The sequence below is a fragment of the Saccopteryx bilineata genome, chromosome 8, assembly GCF_036850765.1.
Source record: "Saccopteryx bilineata isolate mSacBil1 chromosome 8, mSacBil1_pri_phased_curated, whole genome shotgun sequence".
Classification (NCBI taxonomy): Eukaryota; Metazoa; Chordata; class Mammalia; order Chiroptera; family Emballonuridae; genus Saccopteryx; species Saccopteryx bilineata.
In genome coordinates, this window is record NC_089497.1 from 13,368,952 (window position 1) to 13,388,217 (window position 19,266).

Consider the following 19,266-nt stretch of genomic DNA (forward strand, 5'->3'; position numbering starts at 1 on the left):
CAAGGCCACCATTACCTCCACTATGTTATCCAGACCCTTGTGAACATGAGTAGTAGAAACTAAGAGTTACTCTTATTCTGATCTGAAATTTACATTGATAGCAATTCAGAGTCCCTATGTATATATTCAGATCTATAGGACCCTATAGGAAAGTTATCAGTGAACCAAAGCCAGTTAGTTATCCCTGTAACTGTTTCCCAGCCAATTTGGAGTGTATCACTACTGTAGTAAAATTTTAGTTTTCATCTGACACGGTTATTGTTATAATCAAATGGGTCAATATACATAAAGTATTTAGAATTGGTTCTGGCACATAGCAAGTGCTACATTAAATGTTTGCTGTCAACACCAACATCATCATCACCATCATCTTTTTTTTTTCCTTCATGTTCTTCAGGACACTGAACTGACTGATATAAGTGTGCCATAGTGAGGGAAAAGAGCTTATCGAATTTTCAGGGAAATTAAATGCGATAATACAAAGCATCAGTAATGGCAGGGGCTTAAAAAACAATAGGTATTGTTATTACTATATTGTAGATTAGTAATTTCTTAGTGTCTTTAAATAACTATTTCTAATATTTGACACATTTGTTTGAAAAATATCAAATAAAAATATGGATATGTTATTTTTCTATTTGTCTTCATGATAGACTTTAGAAGAGTGTTCAACATTTCCATAAATATTTATTGCAAATTTACTATGATCCAGGTATTGAGAACTTACTATTGCTTCTGTAAATATTCATTTATTAATTCATACCAAAAGGTTTAATTCCTAGTCATTAATCATCAAATCTCATACATAAATATACATAGCTACCATTTTGTTTTATTAAAATGATGGTATCAACTTGCTATCGGAATTTATCATATGTTGAAGTAAACCATATATTTGTTGCTATTTGATTAGTTACCACTGGGTGCTATTGATACCTTAATATTTTAGTTTATGAATACATTGGTTGTAGCTTTATAAGTAATCAAATAAGTTTTATTTATAAGCTATTCTCCACAAGAAATTGTCAATATTTCCTTCCATCTTAATGCCTGCAATGCCTGTAGGATGTTCATCTCATAGAGACCCAACAGGAAGATATGGTAAACCGAAGCCTCAGACTTTTGTGCAAGTATGTGTGATCCTCAAAGAGTGCTGATATACAGATATAACACACTGAACTTTTCATTAAGAGAACAATATTAAAATCACGCAGGTAGTACACAAATATAAAATAACTGGCAAATTTTAAAATAAATTTACTACCTTTTCACAATATTTTGGCATCAACGACTTTCTCTTTTTTTATTACCAACGACTATCCACTCATTTCAGAAATCCAAAAACCAGGCTAAAATTGTTCTTGGGCCTTTTTGGGTCTACCTATAAGCTTCTATACAACTTAATCCTGTAGTTGATCACCTTTTACATAATCAAGGCCTTTTATAATCTAGAAACGTATATATTTGTGATGTCGGCTTTCAATTGTATCTTTCTCTTCAATTCAAGCACAATGTAAGGGTTTTTTGGGGGTTTTTTTGTAAATAAGAATTTTGTTTCGATGTTTGGTACTGCTTTTCTTCTCAATCTTAGTAAGTCTCAACTTGACAACCTTACAAAATAATCTTGCATGTCAGTACCACATTTCCAAAATGTAATGAAAGTGACAAATAGATCACTTTTTGTAAAGTAGAGTTGAATGTTGTCCTCTATCTCAAAGGAGTCTTTGGTCTTCTGATTCATCTCTATGAGAAAATTTCATGTATTCATAATAACGGTGATGACTAAGTCTCATCTGAAGTAAATCTATTTAATCCAGCCTGCCAGTTACACAACATCTATTTCTAACTCTAAATAGAGATACTTACGTTTAGAAAAGAAAAGAATGTACACCAGACGAACCTCACTGAAGGCCTCCCTCAAATCATTCTAAGAAATCCGTGCCAACAGAGTTCTAAAAGATTCTTCTTCAGGTAGAGAAATAAGAAAATGCTATTTATATATTCCTGGTTTAGAGTCATCATAGATCTAAAATTTGGCTCAGAGTCCAGGCCAATGTAAAAAGAAATGACTTAACATCAAAAAATACAGGTGCAGCTACAATTCAATGACATATTTCCCCCTTTTTTTTGTAGGGTGTGCCTTTGTTCTCACAGCTGGGAGAGTCGCACTTTCCATTTTCAACAAAGAAAGCCACCACATTAAAGAACTCTAGAAATTCCTATACCCAAAACTGTAGCAATAACCGTGCAATCTTCACTTGCCTTTCATAAAGATATCATGGGCTTTAATCTCCTGTTCGTCTGTACTCAACACAGTCGGCAAAGTACATAAACAACAGAAATGAAAGCAATCATTTGAAAACAAAGTCTAGGAAAGAAGACTCACCTAAACTATCTACTAACCAACATCCCTTAGGAGTTTACTTTCAATTTTTGAAAAATAATTGGAAATAATGTCGGGTATTTTGTTTCTGTTTAAGTTTCGTTCTAATTACTTAATTTGAGTGTTGCCTAAAGCAGGAAAATAAAACAAAAACAATTATGACCTAAATAAGAAGCCTAATTTTAAACCTAAACTGCTGATTTTTAATCTATTCATTTCCCTGTATGAATAAATGTGCATTTTACCTTGTGTTTTATCAGCTTAATAGTCATAATTTATACCAAAGACACAGATGGTCTTAGAAATAGTAAAAGAGTCAGATGTTACAACTTCCTAGCATACGGAACACTATCGTGAATCATCATTTTGGCAGCTCTGAAATGATTTTAAAATTATTTATGCATTAACACGTTGACATCATTTCAAAGTCATAATTTATTGCTACTCTCAATTCTTTTACTCCTGACTGGTGTTGGTTCTTACAGTAGTGCCTCCAAACTACTAATATGTGGGGGAACTGGTTCTTGTTATTGACAGGAGAGCAACTTCTAGACCACAAAGGTGAATGAAGATCCTATAACAAATTAAACATTACTGCATAAACCATAACATTCTCTTCAAATTCAATATATGATACAACATTCCAAGATTTCAAAAAAAATAAATAAAATTTACTAGACTGGTTTTAAGCTGTTAACGTCACAGAAATGTACAGATGCAAAACAAAATGTGCACGCTAACACAAACACAAAACACAAATGCGTGTGCGCATGCACACACACACACACACACAACAAAAGCTTTTTAAATTTCCTCATTTTTAAATAATCGGTACGTGCTGATGATTCCTATATTCATCAAAACAGGCTACATTAGTCCGGAGTAAGAAATTCTCTGTGACTTAATACAACAGATTTATTTCTTATTCATTCTACATGGCCACCATGGGAAGCCAGATATGGGGTGGAAAGTTCTGCTACACATGACTCCTGGCCCAAGCTCTCTGGGTGGCCTCCTTCTTGGAGCTTCACTACCTGCAACATGTGGACTCCTTGGACGCCACATGGAGAAGGGCTTGCTGGAGGCTCACTCAGTAGTAGTTAATATCTTTAATTTCCACTCACAGCCCATGAAGCTGAACCAGTCAGATTGGTCTGCCCTCCGGCAAAGAAGCTGGGAAGCAGAGCCTTTCATCCGCCCAGAAGGAGGCGAGGACTGCTCAGTAATAAGTACTTGTTATGTCTACCACAACTCAATTTTTTCTCCAGCCTCAACCTCAGCTCTGAGCTTCTGACTCATGCTTCCACTGCCTATTTGACATTCACGGATATCTAATAAGACTTTCAAAATTACAATGTCTACAACGGAGCTCTGGCAACTTTCCACCCAAATCTTCTTTTTCTACAACTAACGGCATCTCGGTGAATGGCCGCTCTGTCCCTTCCGCGGCACAGAACAACGCATTAAGGTAAATCCTTGACCCTTTTTCTAACAAGCCATGACCCATCTGTTAGCAAATTCTGACAGCTGTTGCTTCGCTGCTGATCCAGAAGCTAACCACTCCTCGCCACCTCCCCTTTGGGCAGGCTGGTCCAAACCACCAGTTCCCGCTTGCTCAGATGACTGAAAAAGCTCCCAACTCGTCTCCCTGCTTCTGCCATTATCACCCTTCTGTGGGTTTGCCAGACAGCAGAGGATTCCGCTGAGAAAGCTCCGATGCTTATACCTCATTCAGTAGGGAAGCCAAACTATTCACAAGGCCTATGAGGTCCTACTCGGTCTGGTTACTCGTAACCCCTCCTGCTATCTCCTCCCAGCCCCAACCGCACACGCTCTACTCAACCCACTCCAACCACTTGGCTCTTTCTTGAGTCGGTTTGGTGTACCCTGCCATCAGGTCTTTAAACTTTCTGTTTGTTCCAGTTAGAAAATTCTTCCAGAGACCTGGAAACTTCCCTCCCTCAATTGTTTTCTGGTCTTTATTGAAACATTCTCTGGACATTCTACCTAAAACTGAGAATCTCTCTCAATCCTACATCATCTGTGTACCCGTATCCTACTTGACTGCTCACAGCAGTGGTTTTCAACCTTTCTACACTCGAGCACTGGTGAAAAGAGGAGAATTATTGTGGGGACTGCTAAGGCAGAAGTCACCCCGAGTCTAAGTGAATTCTACCAAGATCAGTGGGCCTGTCATCTTCATACAACATCAAGGTGGTGGAGTCTTAGGGGGACCAGTATGAAATTTCTGGTTGTAAACCCTGGCTTATACCACTTGTTACAGTCTAATGACTATGTATTTTGCTGCCTAGTTGGGTCTTACCTGGATACTCAGTCACAGAATATAAACTCCAGAAGAGCACTCAATCATAGCTGTTTAGTGCTGTATCTTAAATGCCGAGAATGTCCGTCGTTAATTTGTATTAAACACGAATAGGTCATCAGGAAAGACACGAGGGGGAAGGAGAATAATGGTTGCAGTGTGTTTGAATCATTACGTCAGGGAAATGGGAGTTACAGATAACGATCATTAAATGACATAAGGTATGTTTTAAGAGAAAACATTATCTTAACTGCGCGTAAATCTAAAAGGAATCTGTTAACACTCATAAAAGAAACATCGGTTCCTAAACCCTCCATTCCCCTGTGCTCTTGACTCCACTTCCCAAAACCAATGTTTCCGCCCAGAGTTCACTTTTGCAGAACTATAAAAGAATGCTTATAAGTGGAGCTAGGTTATTCTTACCCCAATTCCTCACATTATAAAAGTCCTTTGAGATACTCATTTTAATTCAGATCACGATAGGAAAAAAAAAATGCATTTTTTTTTCAAGGTCCCTACCACCTTGTCTACCACAACCTTCTCTGTTTTTTCCACTATTTAATTCTCATGTTAACCTGCTAACTGGCTGTTCATAAAAAGCGCAAGCATTTATTAGGAATGTACGGCCTGTGTTAAAACTTTGTTCTACAAGCTGAGCGCACACACTCTCTGGGAGACTTGGCCGATGAGTTCGCAGTGGACAGAGATTGTGTGCAGAAGAAAGAACGGGGCAGAGGGGCGTACAGTGCAACCACAGGACCAACACGAGCTTGGTTACTCAGGAGGTTCGGGGAACACCTTTCACAACACAAAAAATGCAAAGAAAAAGCAGTTACGCGGCATCGCTGATGTCAAGAAGAGGAAACATTACTGATTAAAGCTGCTACCCTGCTCATGTCACAAAGGAATTTGGAAATACAATAATCAAGTCAGGAGTTTTATTTTAGAATAAGTAGGGCCATCATTAAACCACCATCCTGATGAGGTTTTATCGGAAATGACATTGCACTGTATAGCACAGAAAGGTGATTTAAAAGGCAGAAATAGAAAAAAATCCTGTAGTGACTTTTAGGAGGCCTCCTGGAAACATACTACTATATGATTATTATTATATTTTTTACAATTTTTACCTAATACATGGAAATGTGTATGCCCTGAGTTATGATAATAATTAAGTCAAACATATGTGTTAACTTTTAGACATTAACACAGAAATTATAGCTTTCTTTTACTAATCTTCAAACAAAGTGACATGCAGGCCCTGGCCAGTTGGCTCAGTGGTAGAGCGTCGGCTTGGCATGCAGGGGACCCAGGTTCGATTCCCGGCCAGGGCACATAGGAGAAGCGCCCATTTGCTTCTCCACATCCCCCTCCTTCTTCTCTGTCTCTCTCTTCCCCTCCTGCAGCCAAGGCTCCACTGGAGCAAAGATGGCCCGGGCGCTGGGGATGGCTCCTTGGCCTCTGCCCCAGGCGCTAGAGTGGCTCTGGTCGCGGCAGAGCGACGCCCTGGAGGGGCAGAGCATCGCCCCCTGGTTGGCAGAGTATCACCCCTGGTGGGCGTGCCGGGTGGATCCTGGTGGGGCGCATGCGGGAGTCTGTCTGACTGTCTCTCCCCGTTTCCAGCTTCAGAAAAATACAAAAAAAAAAAAGAAAGAAAACAAAGTGACATGCATTTTCCTCCCTTACTTTCATGTCAATCCAGGGTGAATGAAAACATATTTATTTTTTTAAAAAAAATTTATATAGCCCTGGCCGGTTGGCTCAGCGGTAGAGCGTCGGCCTAGCGTGCGGAGGACCCGGGTTCGATTCCCGGCCAGGGCACACAGGAGAAGCACCCATTTGCTTCTCCACCCCTCCGCTGCGCTCTCCTCTCTGTCTCTCTCTTCCCCTCCCGCAGCCAAGGCTCCATTGGAGCAAAGATGGCCCGGGCGCTGGGGATGGCTCTGTGGCCTCTGCCTCAGGCGCTAGAGTGGCTCTGGTCGCAATATGGCGACGCCCAGGATGGGGAGAGCATCGCTCCCTGGTGGGCAGAGCGTCGCCCCTGGTGGGCGTGCCGGGTGGATCCCGGTCGGGCGCATGCGGGAGTCTGTCTGACTGTCTCTCCCTGTTTCCAGCTTCAGAAAAATGGAAAAAAAAAAATTATATAGGAGAGAAAGCAACACTTCAAAAAATATAGCTTCACTCTTCTCTTTTTCTTTGGTGAAGACAGACACGATTAGACCTCCAAGTGCTCCCCACTGCAGAACGGGATACTCACGGTAATCCTTTCGTCTTTATCATCCAGTGGAGAGCCATCTTTCTTCCACGAGATGGTGGGCTCAGGATGGCCTCGTGGAGGCTGACACTCCATCACCGCGGGCTCTCCGACGGCCACCATGACATCGGAAGGATTCTGTCTGAAGTCATCCCGTAGTACTGCAGGGACAAGATTCAAGCATTACACTCAATAACACAGACAGTCCTTATCACTGAAATTCAGCAGAAGAGATACCTATTAGAATACACTACTATACATGGCTATTTCAATGCATCTTGGAGCATCTAGACCTACTTACAGACATATGCAATTTGATAAAGACACCGGAGCTGATGCACACACAGCAGGGATAATTTGGGATCCTTCTCTGGCCAGTGGGCAAGTGTGTTTTGCCACTAAGTGCCCTCACAGTCAGGATAGGGCTTATCTTTAACTTACATTTCTTCTCTGCCAACTGCCTACATTTTCACATCCACATGCTAATGGATGTAAATGAATCCTCTTTTTACTTACACAACACATCGAGGATGGTGCTGTCTACTATTAAATGGAATCACATACAAACAAAAATATTAACAGGAAAAAAACATGTATACTTCTAAGTACTCATTCAATTGAGACATTTTTAAGGTATTTCAAATCACTGTAGAAGAACATATCATCATTACAATTTAAATATGCTCATAACAACTCTGACATATTTGCAAAGTGAGTACATTCAAAATACTCTTTTTTTTGTTACCACTGAGTGAGAGAGTGTTAGAGGGCACCCATGATGAAAATGGCACTGCTATGCTATCAACAATGTCACGTTCTGCATTTTTTGGTTTTGAGTTTTGGGGAGTTTACTGGGGGAGAGGAGGTAAATATTATTTCATTTAATTCTTAAGCCTGTTCAAGGTGAGAGATATTACTAACTCCATTGATATTATTAACCCTGCACACAGGTAGTCTCCAGGTTACGAACGAGATAGGTTCTGTAGGCTTGTTCTTAAGTTGAATTTGTATGTAATTTGGAACAGATAAATTGACCTATTAAATGCAACTTAGACGTTTGGCTTACCTTTCTGTGTATATAAATACTTAAACATCTTCAAACCCACAGAACCTGTCCCGTTCGTAAACCGGGGACTGCTTTTATTTTATTTTATTTTATTATTTTATATTTTATTTTATTGTGTGTCTTTTTTTTCTCTTCTTTCTCTTGAATTGAATTAACTAGGGTTACATTGGTTAACATAATTATACAGATTTCAAGTGCATAATTCTATAAAACATCTTCGGGACACTTTACTGTACGTTCATTACCCCAAGTCAAATCTCTGGCTGTCCCATGTGTCCCCCCAATACTCACCTCTCCCTCTCCCCCCTCCCCTAGCAATCACCACTTGTCTGTGTCCACGAGTTTTTTCCTTTTTTTGTCCTTTTTTGCTCAATCCTTCCACCTCCGTCTCCCAGTACACCCCCCGCCCTGAGCTGCCAGTCTACTCTCTATGAGTCTGTCTTTATTTTGCCTGATAGCTCATTTTCAACCCTATGTTTTAGAGGAAAAAAAAAACACCTATTATTATAATCTCAACTGGACACTAATATACTATTAATAAGCAACATCGGTTGGAATAAAAAGTGAAAAATAAATGAAATATGTATTTCAAAAATAATTCGCACAGTAAAACGGTTCTCTGTATCTTGTGAACATCCAGAAATCAGGACTATTTTGGCATCCGTTAGTCTTTGATGTTTATTAGGTAGGTAATCTTGAACACAGCCTCTTCCTATTTACAAAGCAGGCATGGACATACATCTATACAGAGTCTAAAAGTATCAGTTATCTTTCTCCTACTCCATCATCCCTCAGCGTACAATAAAATGTGAACAATTTCTGTAATCAAACTGAAGACGGTACTTGAAATGCTATGTGAAATGCATAGATTTGAAGTGATAAACGTTACTTACCTTTTAAAGTCTATCGACTTGAATATCTGACACTATAATGCTGTACGAGGAATGGATGACTTACAGCCCAAAGGCATTTAAAAGAGTTTCACGGAAAAGGTATAATAATGTGAACTACTTAGGCTGAAACTCAAAAAGTCACTTAAATTTGGGTTTCAAAACCTTGAATAAACTTAAAGGCTTAGAAAATCGTATATTTTTTTCTTGGAATTCTTTATGTCAACTAAGTATGCCTACATCTGAGTGAGCCTTAACATTTACTCAAACAAAACTATGTTTTAATGTGGACATTGAGGAAACTTTGGTTCACAATGACTATGTGAGCACCAGGAAATACTACTTCCAAGAGAAGACTTATATGCTCATCTTTGGAAAGAAAAAGGAAAAAGAAAAGGAAGTTTGAGCACAGCACACTGGTAATTCTAACTTCAATATGAAACATTATTCATTAATAAAATACATAAACACAAAGCTAAACCTTGTTGAACTACTGTTACCACATAATAAATAACAGAGTAGTAAGAGTTTCACTATTTATAAATTTATATTACAATTAGGTGTTACAAATGTACCACAAATAAAATGTAAGGTTTATTTTAAAAAAGCAAATGAATTATTGACTTTACCAGTGTCAAATCTAAGATCATGACTCTGAGAAAACACCTCTGAAATATTTTAATACCCTTGAAAAAACACAAAAGTAAAATACTTAAAAAAAAATAGTTTGCAAGTATTCCACTTGGTAAGCTCAAAAGCAATGGTACTAGTATGTCTTGTTTACAAATTGAAATCATATCTCAAATAAACCAATGCTTAATAAAATGTCTCAAAAATATCAAAGGTCTAAGTCAGATAAATCAAAATTTCTTTTCAATTTACTATGTTATTCAAGTTTTTCAGTATATAATGAAAAGCTAACAAAATGTAATGCATTGAAGATTGTTGTTTAGATAACGTTCATGTAATTATTTTCACAGCTGTAAACCATAAAACTTTAGTATTGCCTATGGCTAAAGGTAACCCTGCATAGAGTTATGAATTTAATATTTTTTTCTCTCTTCTCTAAAAGCAACTATTCTTCCCTAACCTTGTCCTGAACATTTCTTTTGGAGGAAAAATTATATGTGTCACATTATAAAATGATATGAACTTTTAGTTAAATTATCCAATTTTCTTAAATCATGTGTCTATTTAAGTAATTAAAAATTGAATTCAAATGATTGGCAGCAGCTTGGCAGAAAAGCCAATGATATCCTAAGTATTCTCAAATATGGATTCTTTTTTGGAAAAAGTCTCTCATTTTCTTTTCCAACATCCTTATTTATCAAAGTCTATAGTATGCCAGTATAAAATTCTAAAATTTGAAACTCACTTTTAAAAAAGGATTTAATATTAATTTAAAAAGAAAATAGCATAGGTATAATGTACCCAAGCTGATATCATCTAAAATGGTGATAAAAAAAAAACCAACATAGTTCATTCTAATATTTCTACCATATTTATCGGTTTCATATTTACTGCTTTGCACATGTAATTTGACTCAACTGCTTCCTAATGTGTTTTTATTCTGTTAAGTTAGAAAAAGCATAGTAAGCTTCATTAAATCTTTTAATCTCCTGAAAGTTTCTGCCTAAAAACATAGTTAACTAAAATTTATCCTTTATGACAAAACATATGATCGTTTGTGTTTCTGAAAAACTAAATGTCAACTTTAAGACAATTCTCAGAGTAAGTAAACATGTTTCCAGAAGAAGATTCTAGAAAGTAGTGACGGTGCAATCTATATGGCTCACAAAAATTAGGGGATATTTTATCGCTTCATATTTATTTTGAAATATCTCCTAATTTTTGTAGGCAGTATATTTGGGTAATGTTGAGAAGACAGGAGCAAAGTGAAAAAAAATGTTAAAGACAAATTATTTCAAGTAGACATTAAAATAACGGAGACATTAATATGTATAACACTTTTTTAAAACATTATGGAAATTTTTAGAATAGAATGAAACAAAGTTATGAAATGGGTACCTGAGGGGTCACTGACAACATCTAATTCATCACATGAAATAGAGGCAATGGAATCTCAAGAAACATTATTGACTTGTGTCATTTGTAAAGAAGGGACCCTACTCCCCCCCCCCCCCGCAAAGAGTAAATACTCCAATTTCTAATGCACTTAAAAAAAAACAAAACCATGTCACTATGTTACTGTAAAATGCAATTCTCCTATCTAACCCATTGTATTTCCAACAAATCCACCCCGTATTGCAAATGGCTTCACACTCAGTGACTACTCATCAGCTGCGGTCTCCTGGTGACCTAGTTTTGGCAAGGCCCAAGTGCTCCTCAAATTAATTTTGCTCCCTAATCACGTGGTGAATTATGTGTGAACTACGATGCCTTTGGCTTCATGAGTCAGAGAATCTCAATGGAATCCGGGGCATGAGGGATGGGTGGTCCAAACTTTCTCTTTTGGAAATTAATAATCTCAGGCTCCTTGGGATTGGGGGGGGAGCACTTCACATAAATAATAATGACTGTAATGTTAGCAATAGAAGAATAATGTTAGCAATGGCCAATGCTTATGGAATATCTACTGTGTAAAGCACCATGTCAAGCATTGCTCACTTAGTCCTACAGCAGGTTATAATAAAGTGAATTTATTCTTTTTACTTTATGAATGAAGAATTTGTAAACATTTTGCAGCTGAGATAGAACACAGCTCTCCAATCCACCAAGGACTCTTCTCTACAAACTCAGCAACCTATCGGGTCTTAACACAATGTTCAAAGTTCTAAATATGTGATACAATTAATATTTCAGCTTCTTTCCATTGGAAAAGAAGCTCAGTGAGAAATTTCCCTCCTGGCTGTCAACTGGCTATCTTTGAATATAGTCTGCATTTTTGTTTTCCTCAGATTTTTTCAGGTATGGAAGAGGACACTTCAAACTTGCACTGGCTGTTAAGAATGACATCTTGGCTCTGGCCAGTTGGCCCAGTGGTAGAGCATTGCCTGGCATGTGGAAGTCCTGGGTTCAATTCCCAGTCATAGCACACAGGAGAAGCAACCATCTGCTTCTCCACCATTCCCCCTCTCCTTTCTCTCTCTCTCCCCCAACTCACTGCAGCCATGGCTCAATTGGTTCACGCAAGTTGACCCTGGGTGCTGAGGATGGCTCCATGGCCTCGCCTCAGGTGCTAAAATATCTCGGTTGCCAAGCAACAGAGCAGTGGCCCCAGATGGGCAGAGCATCACCTTGTAGAGGGCTTTCCAGGGGGATCCCAGTTGGGGTGCATGTGGGAGTCTGTCTCTCTGCCTCCCTGCCTCTCACTTAATTAAAAAAATAAATAAATGACAAGCCATCATTCTGACAATGTATGTTGTGTTCATTCTCCCCAATGATTCCACAAATGACTTAAAAAGGTGCATAATTATAACTGTTTTAATTAAAGTTTTTTAATTAGAGGCTAATATCTTAGGGAAAAATGAGGAAGATAATATGCAGAACTGGGTTTTTTTCCCCCTACCAAAAAGCTACTTTGTCAATGAAACCCAACAGTGAATAGAAGTGACCGTCAACTGGGGAAATAAAAAAAGAATCAATGTGACTCTTTCAAACTAAGATATGTTGGAGGGAAAAATAAATGAGGAAGTAAATGCCCAAAGACAAAAAAAAAACTTTAGAGATGCTCAGTAACAGTTTAACTCTTACAATAGACTACTTTATGGCTTTCAGAATTATTAATCACTTAGTCTTAATTTTGAGTAGAGAATATATTACTCTTATGACATTTCTAGTTCTCTATCTAAATGCCCACTTACATTATGACATAAATAAATGTTATCTAACTTCAAAATAACCATCATTGTTGCATTTAATACATCTGTACTGAGCACACACTTTGTGCCTGGCATCTAGGCTACAACTTTGTTATCTTCCTTGCAGTGAAGTTTGTATGAATGCTGGTGTCTGCAGAGAAACAACAGCCTTTACCCTATAGCAAGGCAGTGGTACAGTAGGGTTTTATTGCGGGTTACTTTGTATTAAGAGATATGTTTTGGGAGCAAGATAACGTGTATCATAAAGGCTTTCATAACTATTTACAATCCACTTTGTAAGTTCCCAGTGTTTCCTAATAGAGCAAAGTGTTTTCTGGGGGTACAAATGTGTTCAAAATTATCTACCATGTCTTAAAATAAAGTAATTCCAAACTTTTAAAAACATTCCAACAAAAATGGTGATTACACAGAAATATACCTTAACTTGTTGAAGAAGAAAACTAAACCGACACATAGAATAATATTTCATGAGGTATTATTCTCTCATATGATCATCTTCCAAAGCTAAGCAATTTGATTTTTAGAATGATGCCTGCAAACATCAGTTCTGTACAGTGCTAGAATTTATTTGTAACTGTTTCCTGAAAATACACATGCACTTTTTAAAATCAGACACAATGTATCTATGAATGTTCTTCAATAATTATGTCATCTTCTTATGTTTTTTAAAGCATGCAACTTTACTTTTAAACATTAAATTATGCTGTGGTTAAGATCTTAGAAGCAAATATGCTGGTAAAAGCACTTATTTTCTTAACTACTAGAGCTTTGAAGATTTTACAAACCTCTTAATCCCTATTCTAGGAAAGCAGTATTCTTTTTCCAAAAAATTATACATTCCGAAAAGTTATACAGTATGGATGGATGTCAAACATCAGTCAGCTTAACATAAGGGAATAGTATAGAACACTGCAATAAAGTTATTCCCAAAATAAAAGTAATTACTAACAGGCCCTGGCCAGTTGGCTCAGTGGTAGAAGTCAGCCTAGCGTGTGGAAGTCTTGGGTTTGATTCCCGGTCAGAGCACATAGGAGAAGTGCCCATCTGTTTCTCTACCCTTACCCCTCTCCTTCCTCTCTGTCTCTCTCTTCCCACCCTGCAGCCAGGGCTCCATTGGAGCAAAAGTTGGCCCAGGCACTAAGGATGGCTCCATGGTGTCCGCCTCATGCACTAAAATGACTATAGTTGCAACGGAGCAACAACCCAGATGGGCAGAGCATCTCCCCCTGGTGAGCATGCCGGGTGGATCCCAGTCAGGCATATGCGAGAGTCTGTCTGACTGCCTCCTGGCCTCTAACTTCGAAAAAATACAATATATATATGAAGAAGAAGAAAAGTAATTTCTAACAATGTACTTGTTTTCAAAACAATATCTACACCCCCTTCCTGGTCTTTTAATAGTTAAAATTATTTCTGATTTAGGTCCAAGCCTAAACCGCAGTCCCATTTTACAGAAACATGAACACAATGATGGCATTTTCTATGAAAAGCCCTCACGGCTAGCTGCAGCCAATGCTTCATGGTTTGTTATCCCACTTCAGGAATCAAAAGCACCGCAAGATACTCCAACAGGCTCGCTACAAGGGCACTACGTCATCAAGACAAACGGAACGTCAGCTTGGCATACCGGCATACTAGATTTAAGTTAAAATCTGTAATGTATTCCAGATAATATCAATAAAGATCAACAGTAATATAGTTAATATTCAGCAGACCTGAAGTCTGGGAGATCATAAAAAAAAAAAAGTAGTGCCAAAGTCAAGTTGCGAAATCATATGTTCTAACTTAAAGACGTCTGCGGCTTACTAGACGTCTGCATTTTACACACTTAAAGCTAAACTATAAGTTAAATAGGTGTAAACATGGGAAATAATGCAGCATTCCTAAAACACTATTTTATGTTATTATTTGTAAATACATTTACTTAGGAGTCAAAAAAAAAAAAAACAGAAGTCAGACATTTCCGAATCACAACACACCTCCTACCACTAGGCTGTGATTTCAAAAGGTGTATTCCTAAGCACTCAGTTATTTCCATACAAAACAGAGGGTTTCACACTGTATTTTGCTAGGGTTATTATGAGGACTAATTATTCAGTGTTTGCACAGGACCTGCCATTTATGCGGTGCATTACATCTGCAAAGAAGTATTGCTATTAGTCACTGTGAGGAATTGCCAGACTTCTCAGCTGCCAGTACAAGTGGAAAGGAGGACAAAGAATGCCATTGACGAGGGGTTCTGAGTGCCAGAGCAAAAGTTACACTCAGGAGGAGCCTGGCAGGGTTAGAAAAACACAGACAGATGAGGCTATCTGTGCCACGGAACCCTGGTTGGGGCAAGACAGACATGTGCTCTTTATTTGATAAAATCTAACGTTCTGTTTAGCGCCAGGCACCCAGGGAGTCCTCGATCAAAGGAATAGACTTATTTATCTGTTGTCTGGTTCTTGGTATTAAAATGCCGGCTCCACGAGACCACGGTGTTTGTCTTTATTGCTCTGTATATCCCATATCCAGAACAATGCCCAAGACACCGTGTTTATCCTACACTTCTGCTTGCTAAGTATTTTTTCATGAAACAGTACTGAAACTGGCATGAATCGTACTCATGATGCTCGGTGTGAAGGAGAGCAGACATACAATTCGAGTGGACACACATGCACGAATACAGCTACAGTTGTGTTACGGACCCTGAACAAGACAAGCAGAGGACGCTGTGTGAGAAACTGACGCAGAACATGGTATAGATCGGTGGTGAGGGAACACTGAGGACACAGCACTTAAACTGAGGCCTGAAAAATGAGTCAAACCTATGCCAGAAAAGTGCCCTGCAGGCAGAGGAAGTAATTCAGGTTGAAGAAGGAACTCGGGACAGTCCCTGAACTTGAAGGGGCTCGAGCCCTGTGTCGTGGGACAGGCTGACAACCATGCAACAGGAAGTTGGCAGGGGAGACGGGGCCAGATCTGCTGGGCACAGAAGCCGTGGTCAAGGGTCACCTGTAATTTGGCTTCCCATGGGAGGCCACTTCACCGCCTTTTAAGCACAGCTAATGATGGAATTATCATATTTAAATATTCATTATAGCATTTCTTTGAATGAAATGGAGAGAGACATAAGAACGGGAGTGAAGAGTACAATTAGAGGGCTATTGTAGGAATTCGAGGGAAAATGATCAGGGTTTCATACAATTATGATGACACTGGATTGGAGGTGAAGGGGAGACAGAGCAGATGTGTGTATTGGAGGTAAAAACCCAAATTACTTCTTGAAGGGTTGAACTCACAAAGCTATATGGCAGCATATACAGGTTTTTGTTTGTTTGTTTGAGTAACTGAACACAGTATTTCTAAAGTATAGGAAAACAGACAGACAATATACAACAAATCCTCCCATGAGGAAGAAGAAGTAAACATTTTTATGGCATAATTTGAGAGTACAGGGATAATATGGAAACCATTTTATTGATTAAGAAGTATGGTTTCAGCCCTGGCCGGTTGGCTCAGTGGTAGAGCGTTGGACTGGCGTGCAGGAGTCCCGGGTTTGATTTCCGGCCAGGGCACACAGGAGAAGCGCCCATCTGCTTCTCCACCCCTCCCCCTCTCCTTCCTCTCTGTCTCTCTCTTCCCCTCCAGCAGCCAGGGCTCCATTGGAGCAAAGTTGGCCCAGGCGCTGAGGATGGCTCCATGGCCTCTGCCTCAGGCGCTAGAATGGCTCTGGTTGCAACAGAGTGACACCCCAGATGGGAAGAGCATCACCCCCTGGTGGGCATGCCAGGTGGATCCCGGTCAGGCGCATGTGGGAGTCTGTCTGACTGTCTTCCCATTTCCAACTTCAGAAAAAAAGAAAAAGAAAAAAAAAAAAAGAAATGTTTTCAAATACTCTGCCTTAGTATTTATATTTCACCTGCTTAGACCTTATACTAGTATAGTCCAAATCTGAATTGCTAACTGAAAATCCTTGAACAATTCATCTACAATATATATTTTAGGAGGAAAAATTTTATTTAGTATGATGCAAATCATATCATTTTAACTGAACAATGAAAACATAATATATTTTGAATAGATAACATATAAACATGACTATATGTGTGTGTATGTGTGATATATATGATACATATACGGGCACTAATAACTTAGCAGCAAATTTTAGTGAAAACTCACTTGGCCATTGTGTTTGGACAAAACTCAAAACATTATAGGGCACTTCTCATGACTGCCACAAATTAAGCTTAATTTCCTAATTAAGTATAAAAGAACCAACGACATGTTAATGTTATTATATAATTAGAGTAATCAGAAAGTTCATATTGTCAGAAGTTTATGAATTCTCTAAAGCATCATCAAGTTCCCTAAAGACATGCTGGATCTCCAAACTCATAAAGATTATTTATCATTCATTTATTCATGTAAAAAAAGCACTAGGTGTTGTGTCAGGAGGTGGTGATTGGTAAGATAAACAAGACATTGATCTCTGCTTTGAAAACATTTATTTCAGGATTTCTTTTTCTGTCTCTCTTTTCTCTTCTGTCACACAGTGATTTACAATCATTTGAAATTCTAGACAAAAGTTTAATTTGCAAAACAGATAAAAGGGATACCGTTTCACTTCCCATTGGGGACTGTCCTGAAAAAGAATTAACTGAGACAAAAGCTGTGGAAAGCAGTTAGACATGAGCAGAGCAAGGGCTAGAGGCCAGATACAGGAGGTCACCAAGGCAGAAATGCCCAGGTGCCTAGTGACGGGCAAAGCTGGGAAGACAAGGACCTCCCCAGGGTGAACTTCCGGCCATGAGCATATTGCTGCTCTGGCGGTTTAGACCGCCTGGCCCTTCCTGTCCCTCCCTGGTCATGCAGTTCCGGCTCTCCTCTGACCCTTCCTCCCCTGGCATGTGGGCGGTCATCGGGGTTAGACCCTCTCAGAGTGGGGGAGGGGAGCACAAGGGGGCAGGAGAATAGCCCTTACACCTTCAGCCCCCAAGGATAACATCTAGGTGTCAGTTGCGTCAACCTCAGGCCCAGAAAAGCAGCAAAACCAAACGAGTGATGACATGGCTGACCTCAGGACCAGCTGCACTGACCAATGGACCCCTGCTCTGGTGCCCACCAGTCAGTGAGACCAGGACCCTGAAAGGACACACCTGGTATGCCGATGAATACTCTATTCAGATTCCCCCATGGAGTCTCTCCTACAATCCCCACCCTTAAAGGGCCTTAGGACGGAGGACCCGCTCCCTCTCCCTGCACCACCCTCCTCTGCCCCATCCTCCTTTTCCTCCCTCCCCCCCGCTGCTTCCCCCCCCCCCCGCCTCTCTCTCTGTTCTAAGCTCCAAGGGCCCCAGGAGACTCGCAACCAGGGGAGGAATGGGCAGAGGCAGCTCCCGGGCTAATGCCCTGAACCTGTCTCCGCGGCCCCTTTTCTTTTCCAGATCAGACCCTGGGCGTGTATTCCCGCACAGCCAATAAACCCTTGCTGGACTGGCTGCATTTCGTCTCCTGATGGAATGCTTTCCTTCAGAAAGACAAGAACTGGAGCCTCATGTTTCATCAGGAACAGGGCTATACCGTGTGCAGCGATTAAATGATAAATTTGGGGTTTGGACCTGAATTCGGTAGGATGCCAAAGCCTGCACTTTTAATACTGAACTCCACTGCCCCCTGGGAGAGAGAAACTCCGACCTGAGCATCTCCTGGCGGTGTGCAAGTGGATTTCACGTGGGTGCCATTTTAAAATACATTCAGCTTTCATGGTCCCGCTGAACTGACATGTGTTCTTCATTCCTCACATTTAAAATAATGTCTTAAAATAGGTCTACGTTAATGTAGCTTATAAAATAAGAATTGAAGATAATCTAAGTACAAACATCCGTATTAAGTACTTTTTTCCCCCACACCCAATTGCGAATGGGGACTTGAAGCCAACAGCTAAAAGGATTACAGGTTATACTAGACACAGTAGGGCTAGATCTTGAAACAATTGTTTTCATAAAGATGCACTTTTTTTCAAAAACTGCTCATGAGCAGGCAGCGGTGCAGTGGACAGAGCATCAGACTGGGATGTGGACGACCCAAGTTTGAAACCCCGAGTTTGCAGGCTTGAGCACGAGCTCACCGGCTTGAGTGTGGAATCAAAGATACGACCCCATCGTCGCTGGATTGAGCTCAAAAGGTCGCTGACTTAAAGCCCAAAGTCACTTGCTTGACCGGCTTGAGCAAGGGGTCACTCACTCTGCTGTAGCCCCCTCTCCCTCATCAAGTCACATATGAGAAAGCAATCAATGAACAACTAAGATGCTTGTTGGGCAAATGAGTTTGTAAAATTTGTATTTTTTGAGTTTGCTCACTTCTATGTTTACAAAATGGCGCTGGGCGGTGCCACGTATATGTGATCTGTGAAATTGCAAATTACTTTCCTGCTTGGGAAGGGCCATTTTTTTTTACTAATGTTTGCTGGAGGAGCAATTTTCACACCAGAAAGTTTTGAAAAGAGAAGAAGGAGAAGAGGCAG

General features: G+C 39.6%; 1 protein-coding gene across 6 annotated transcripts in view; it reads right to left on the bottom strand.

The window, feature by feature from the left end:
* Window positions 1-19,266, bottom strand: part of ROBO1 (roundabout guidance receptor 1) — a 1,143,090-nt gene that overhangs the window by 147,575 nt on the left and 976,249 nt on the right. For all 6 annotated transcript variants that reach the window (XM_066240776.1, XM_066240777.1, XM_066240772.1 and 3 more), the window contains one exon: window positions 6,964-7,121. In XM_066240776.1, the coding sequence (XP_066096873.1) occupies window positions 6,964-7,121 (158 nt within the window). The remainder of the gene's footprint in view (window positions 1-6,963; window positions 7,122-19,266) is intronic.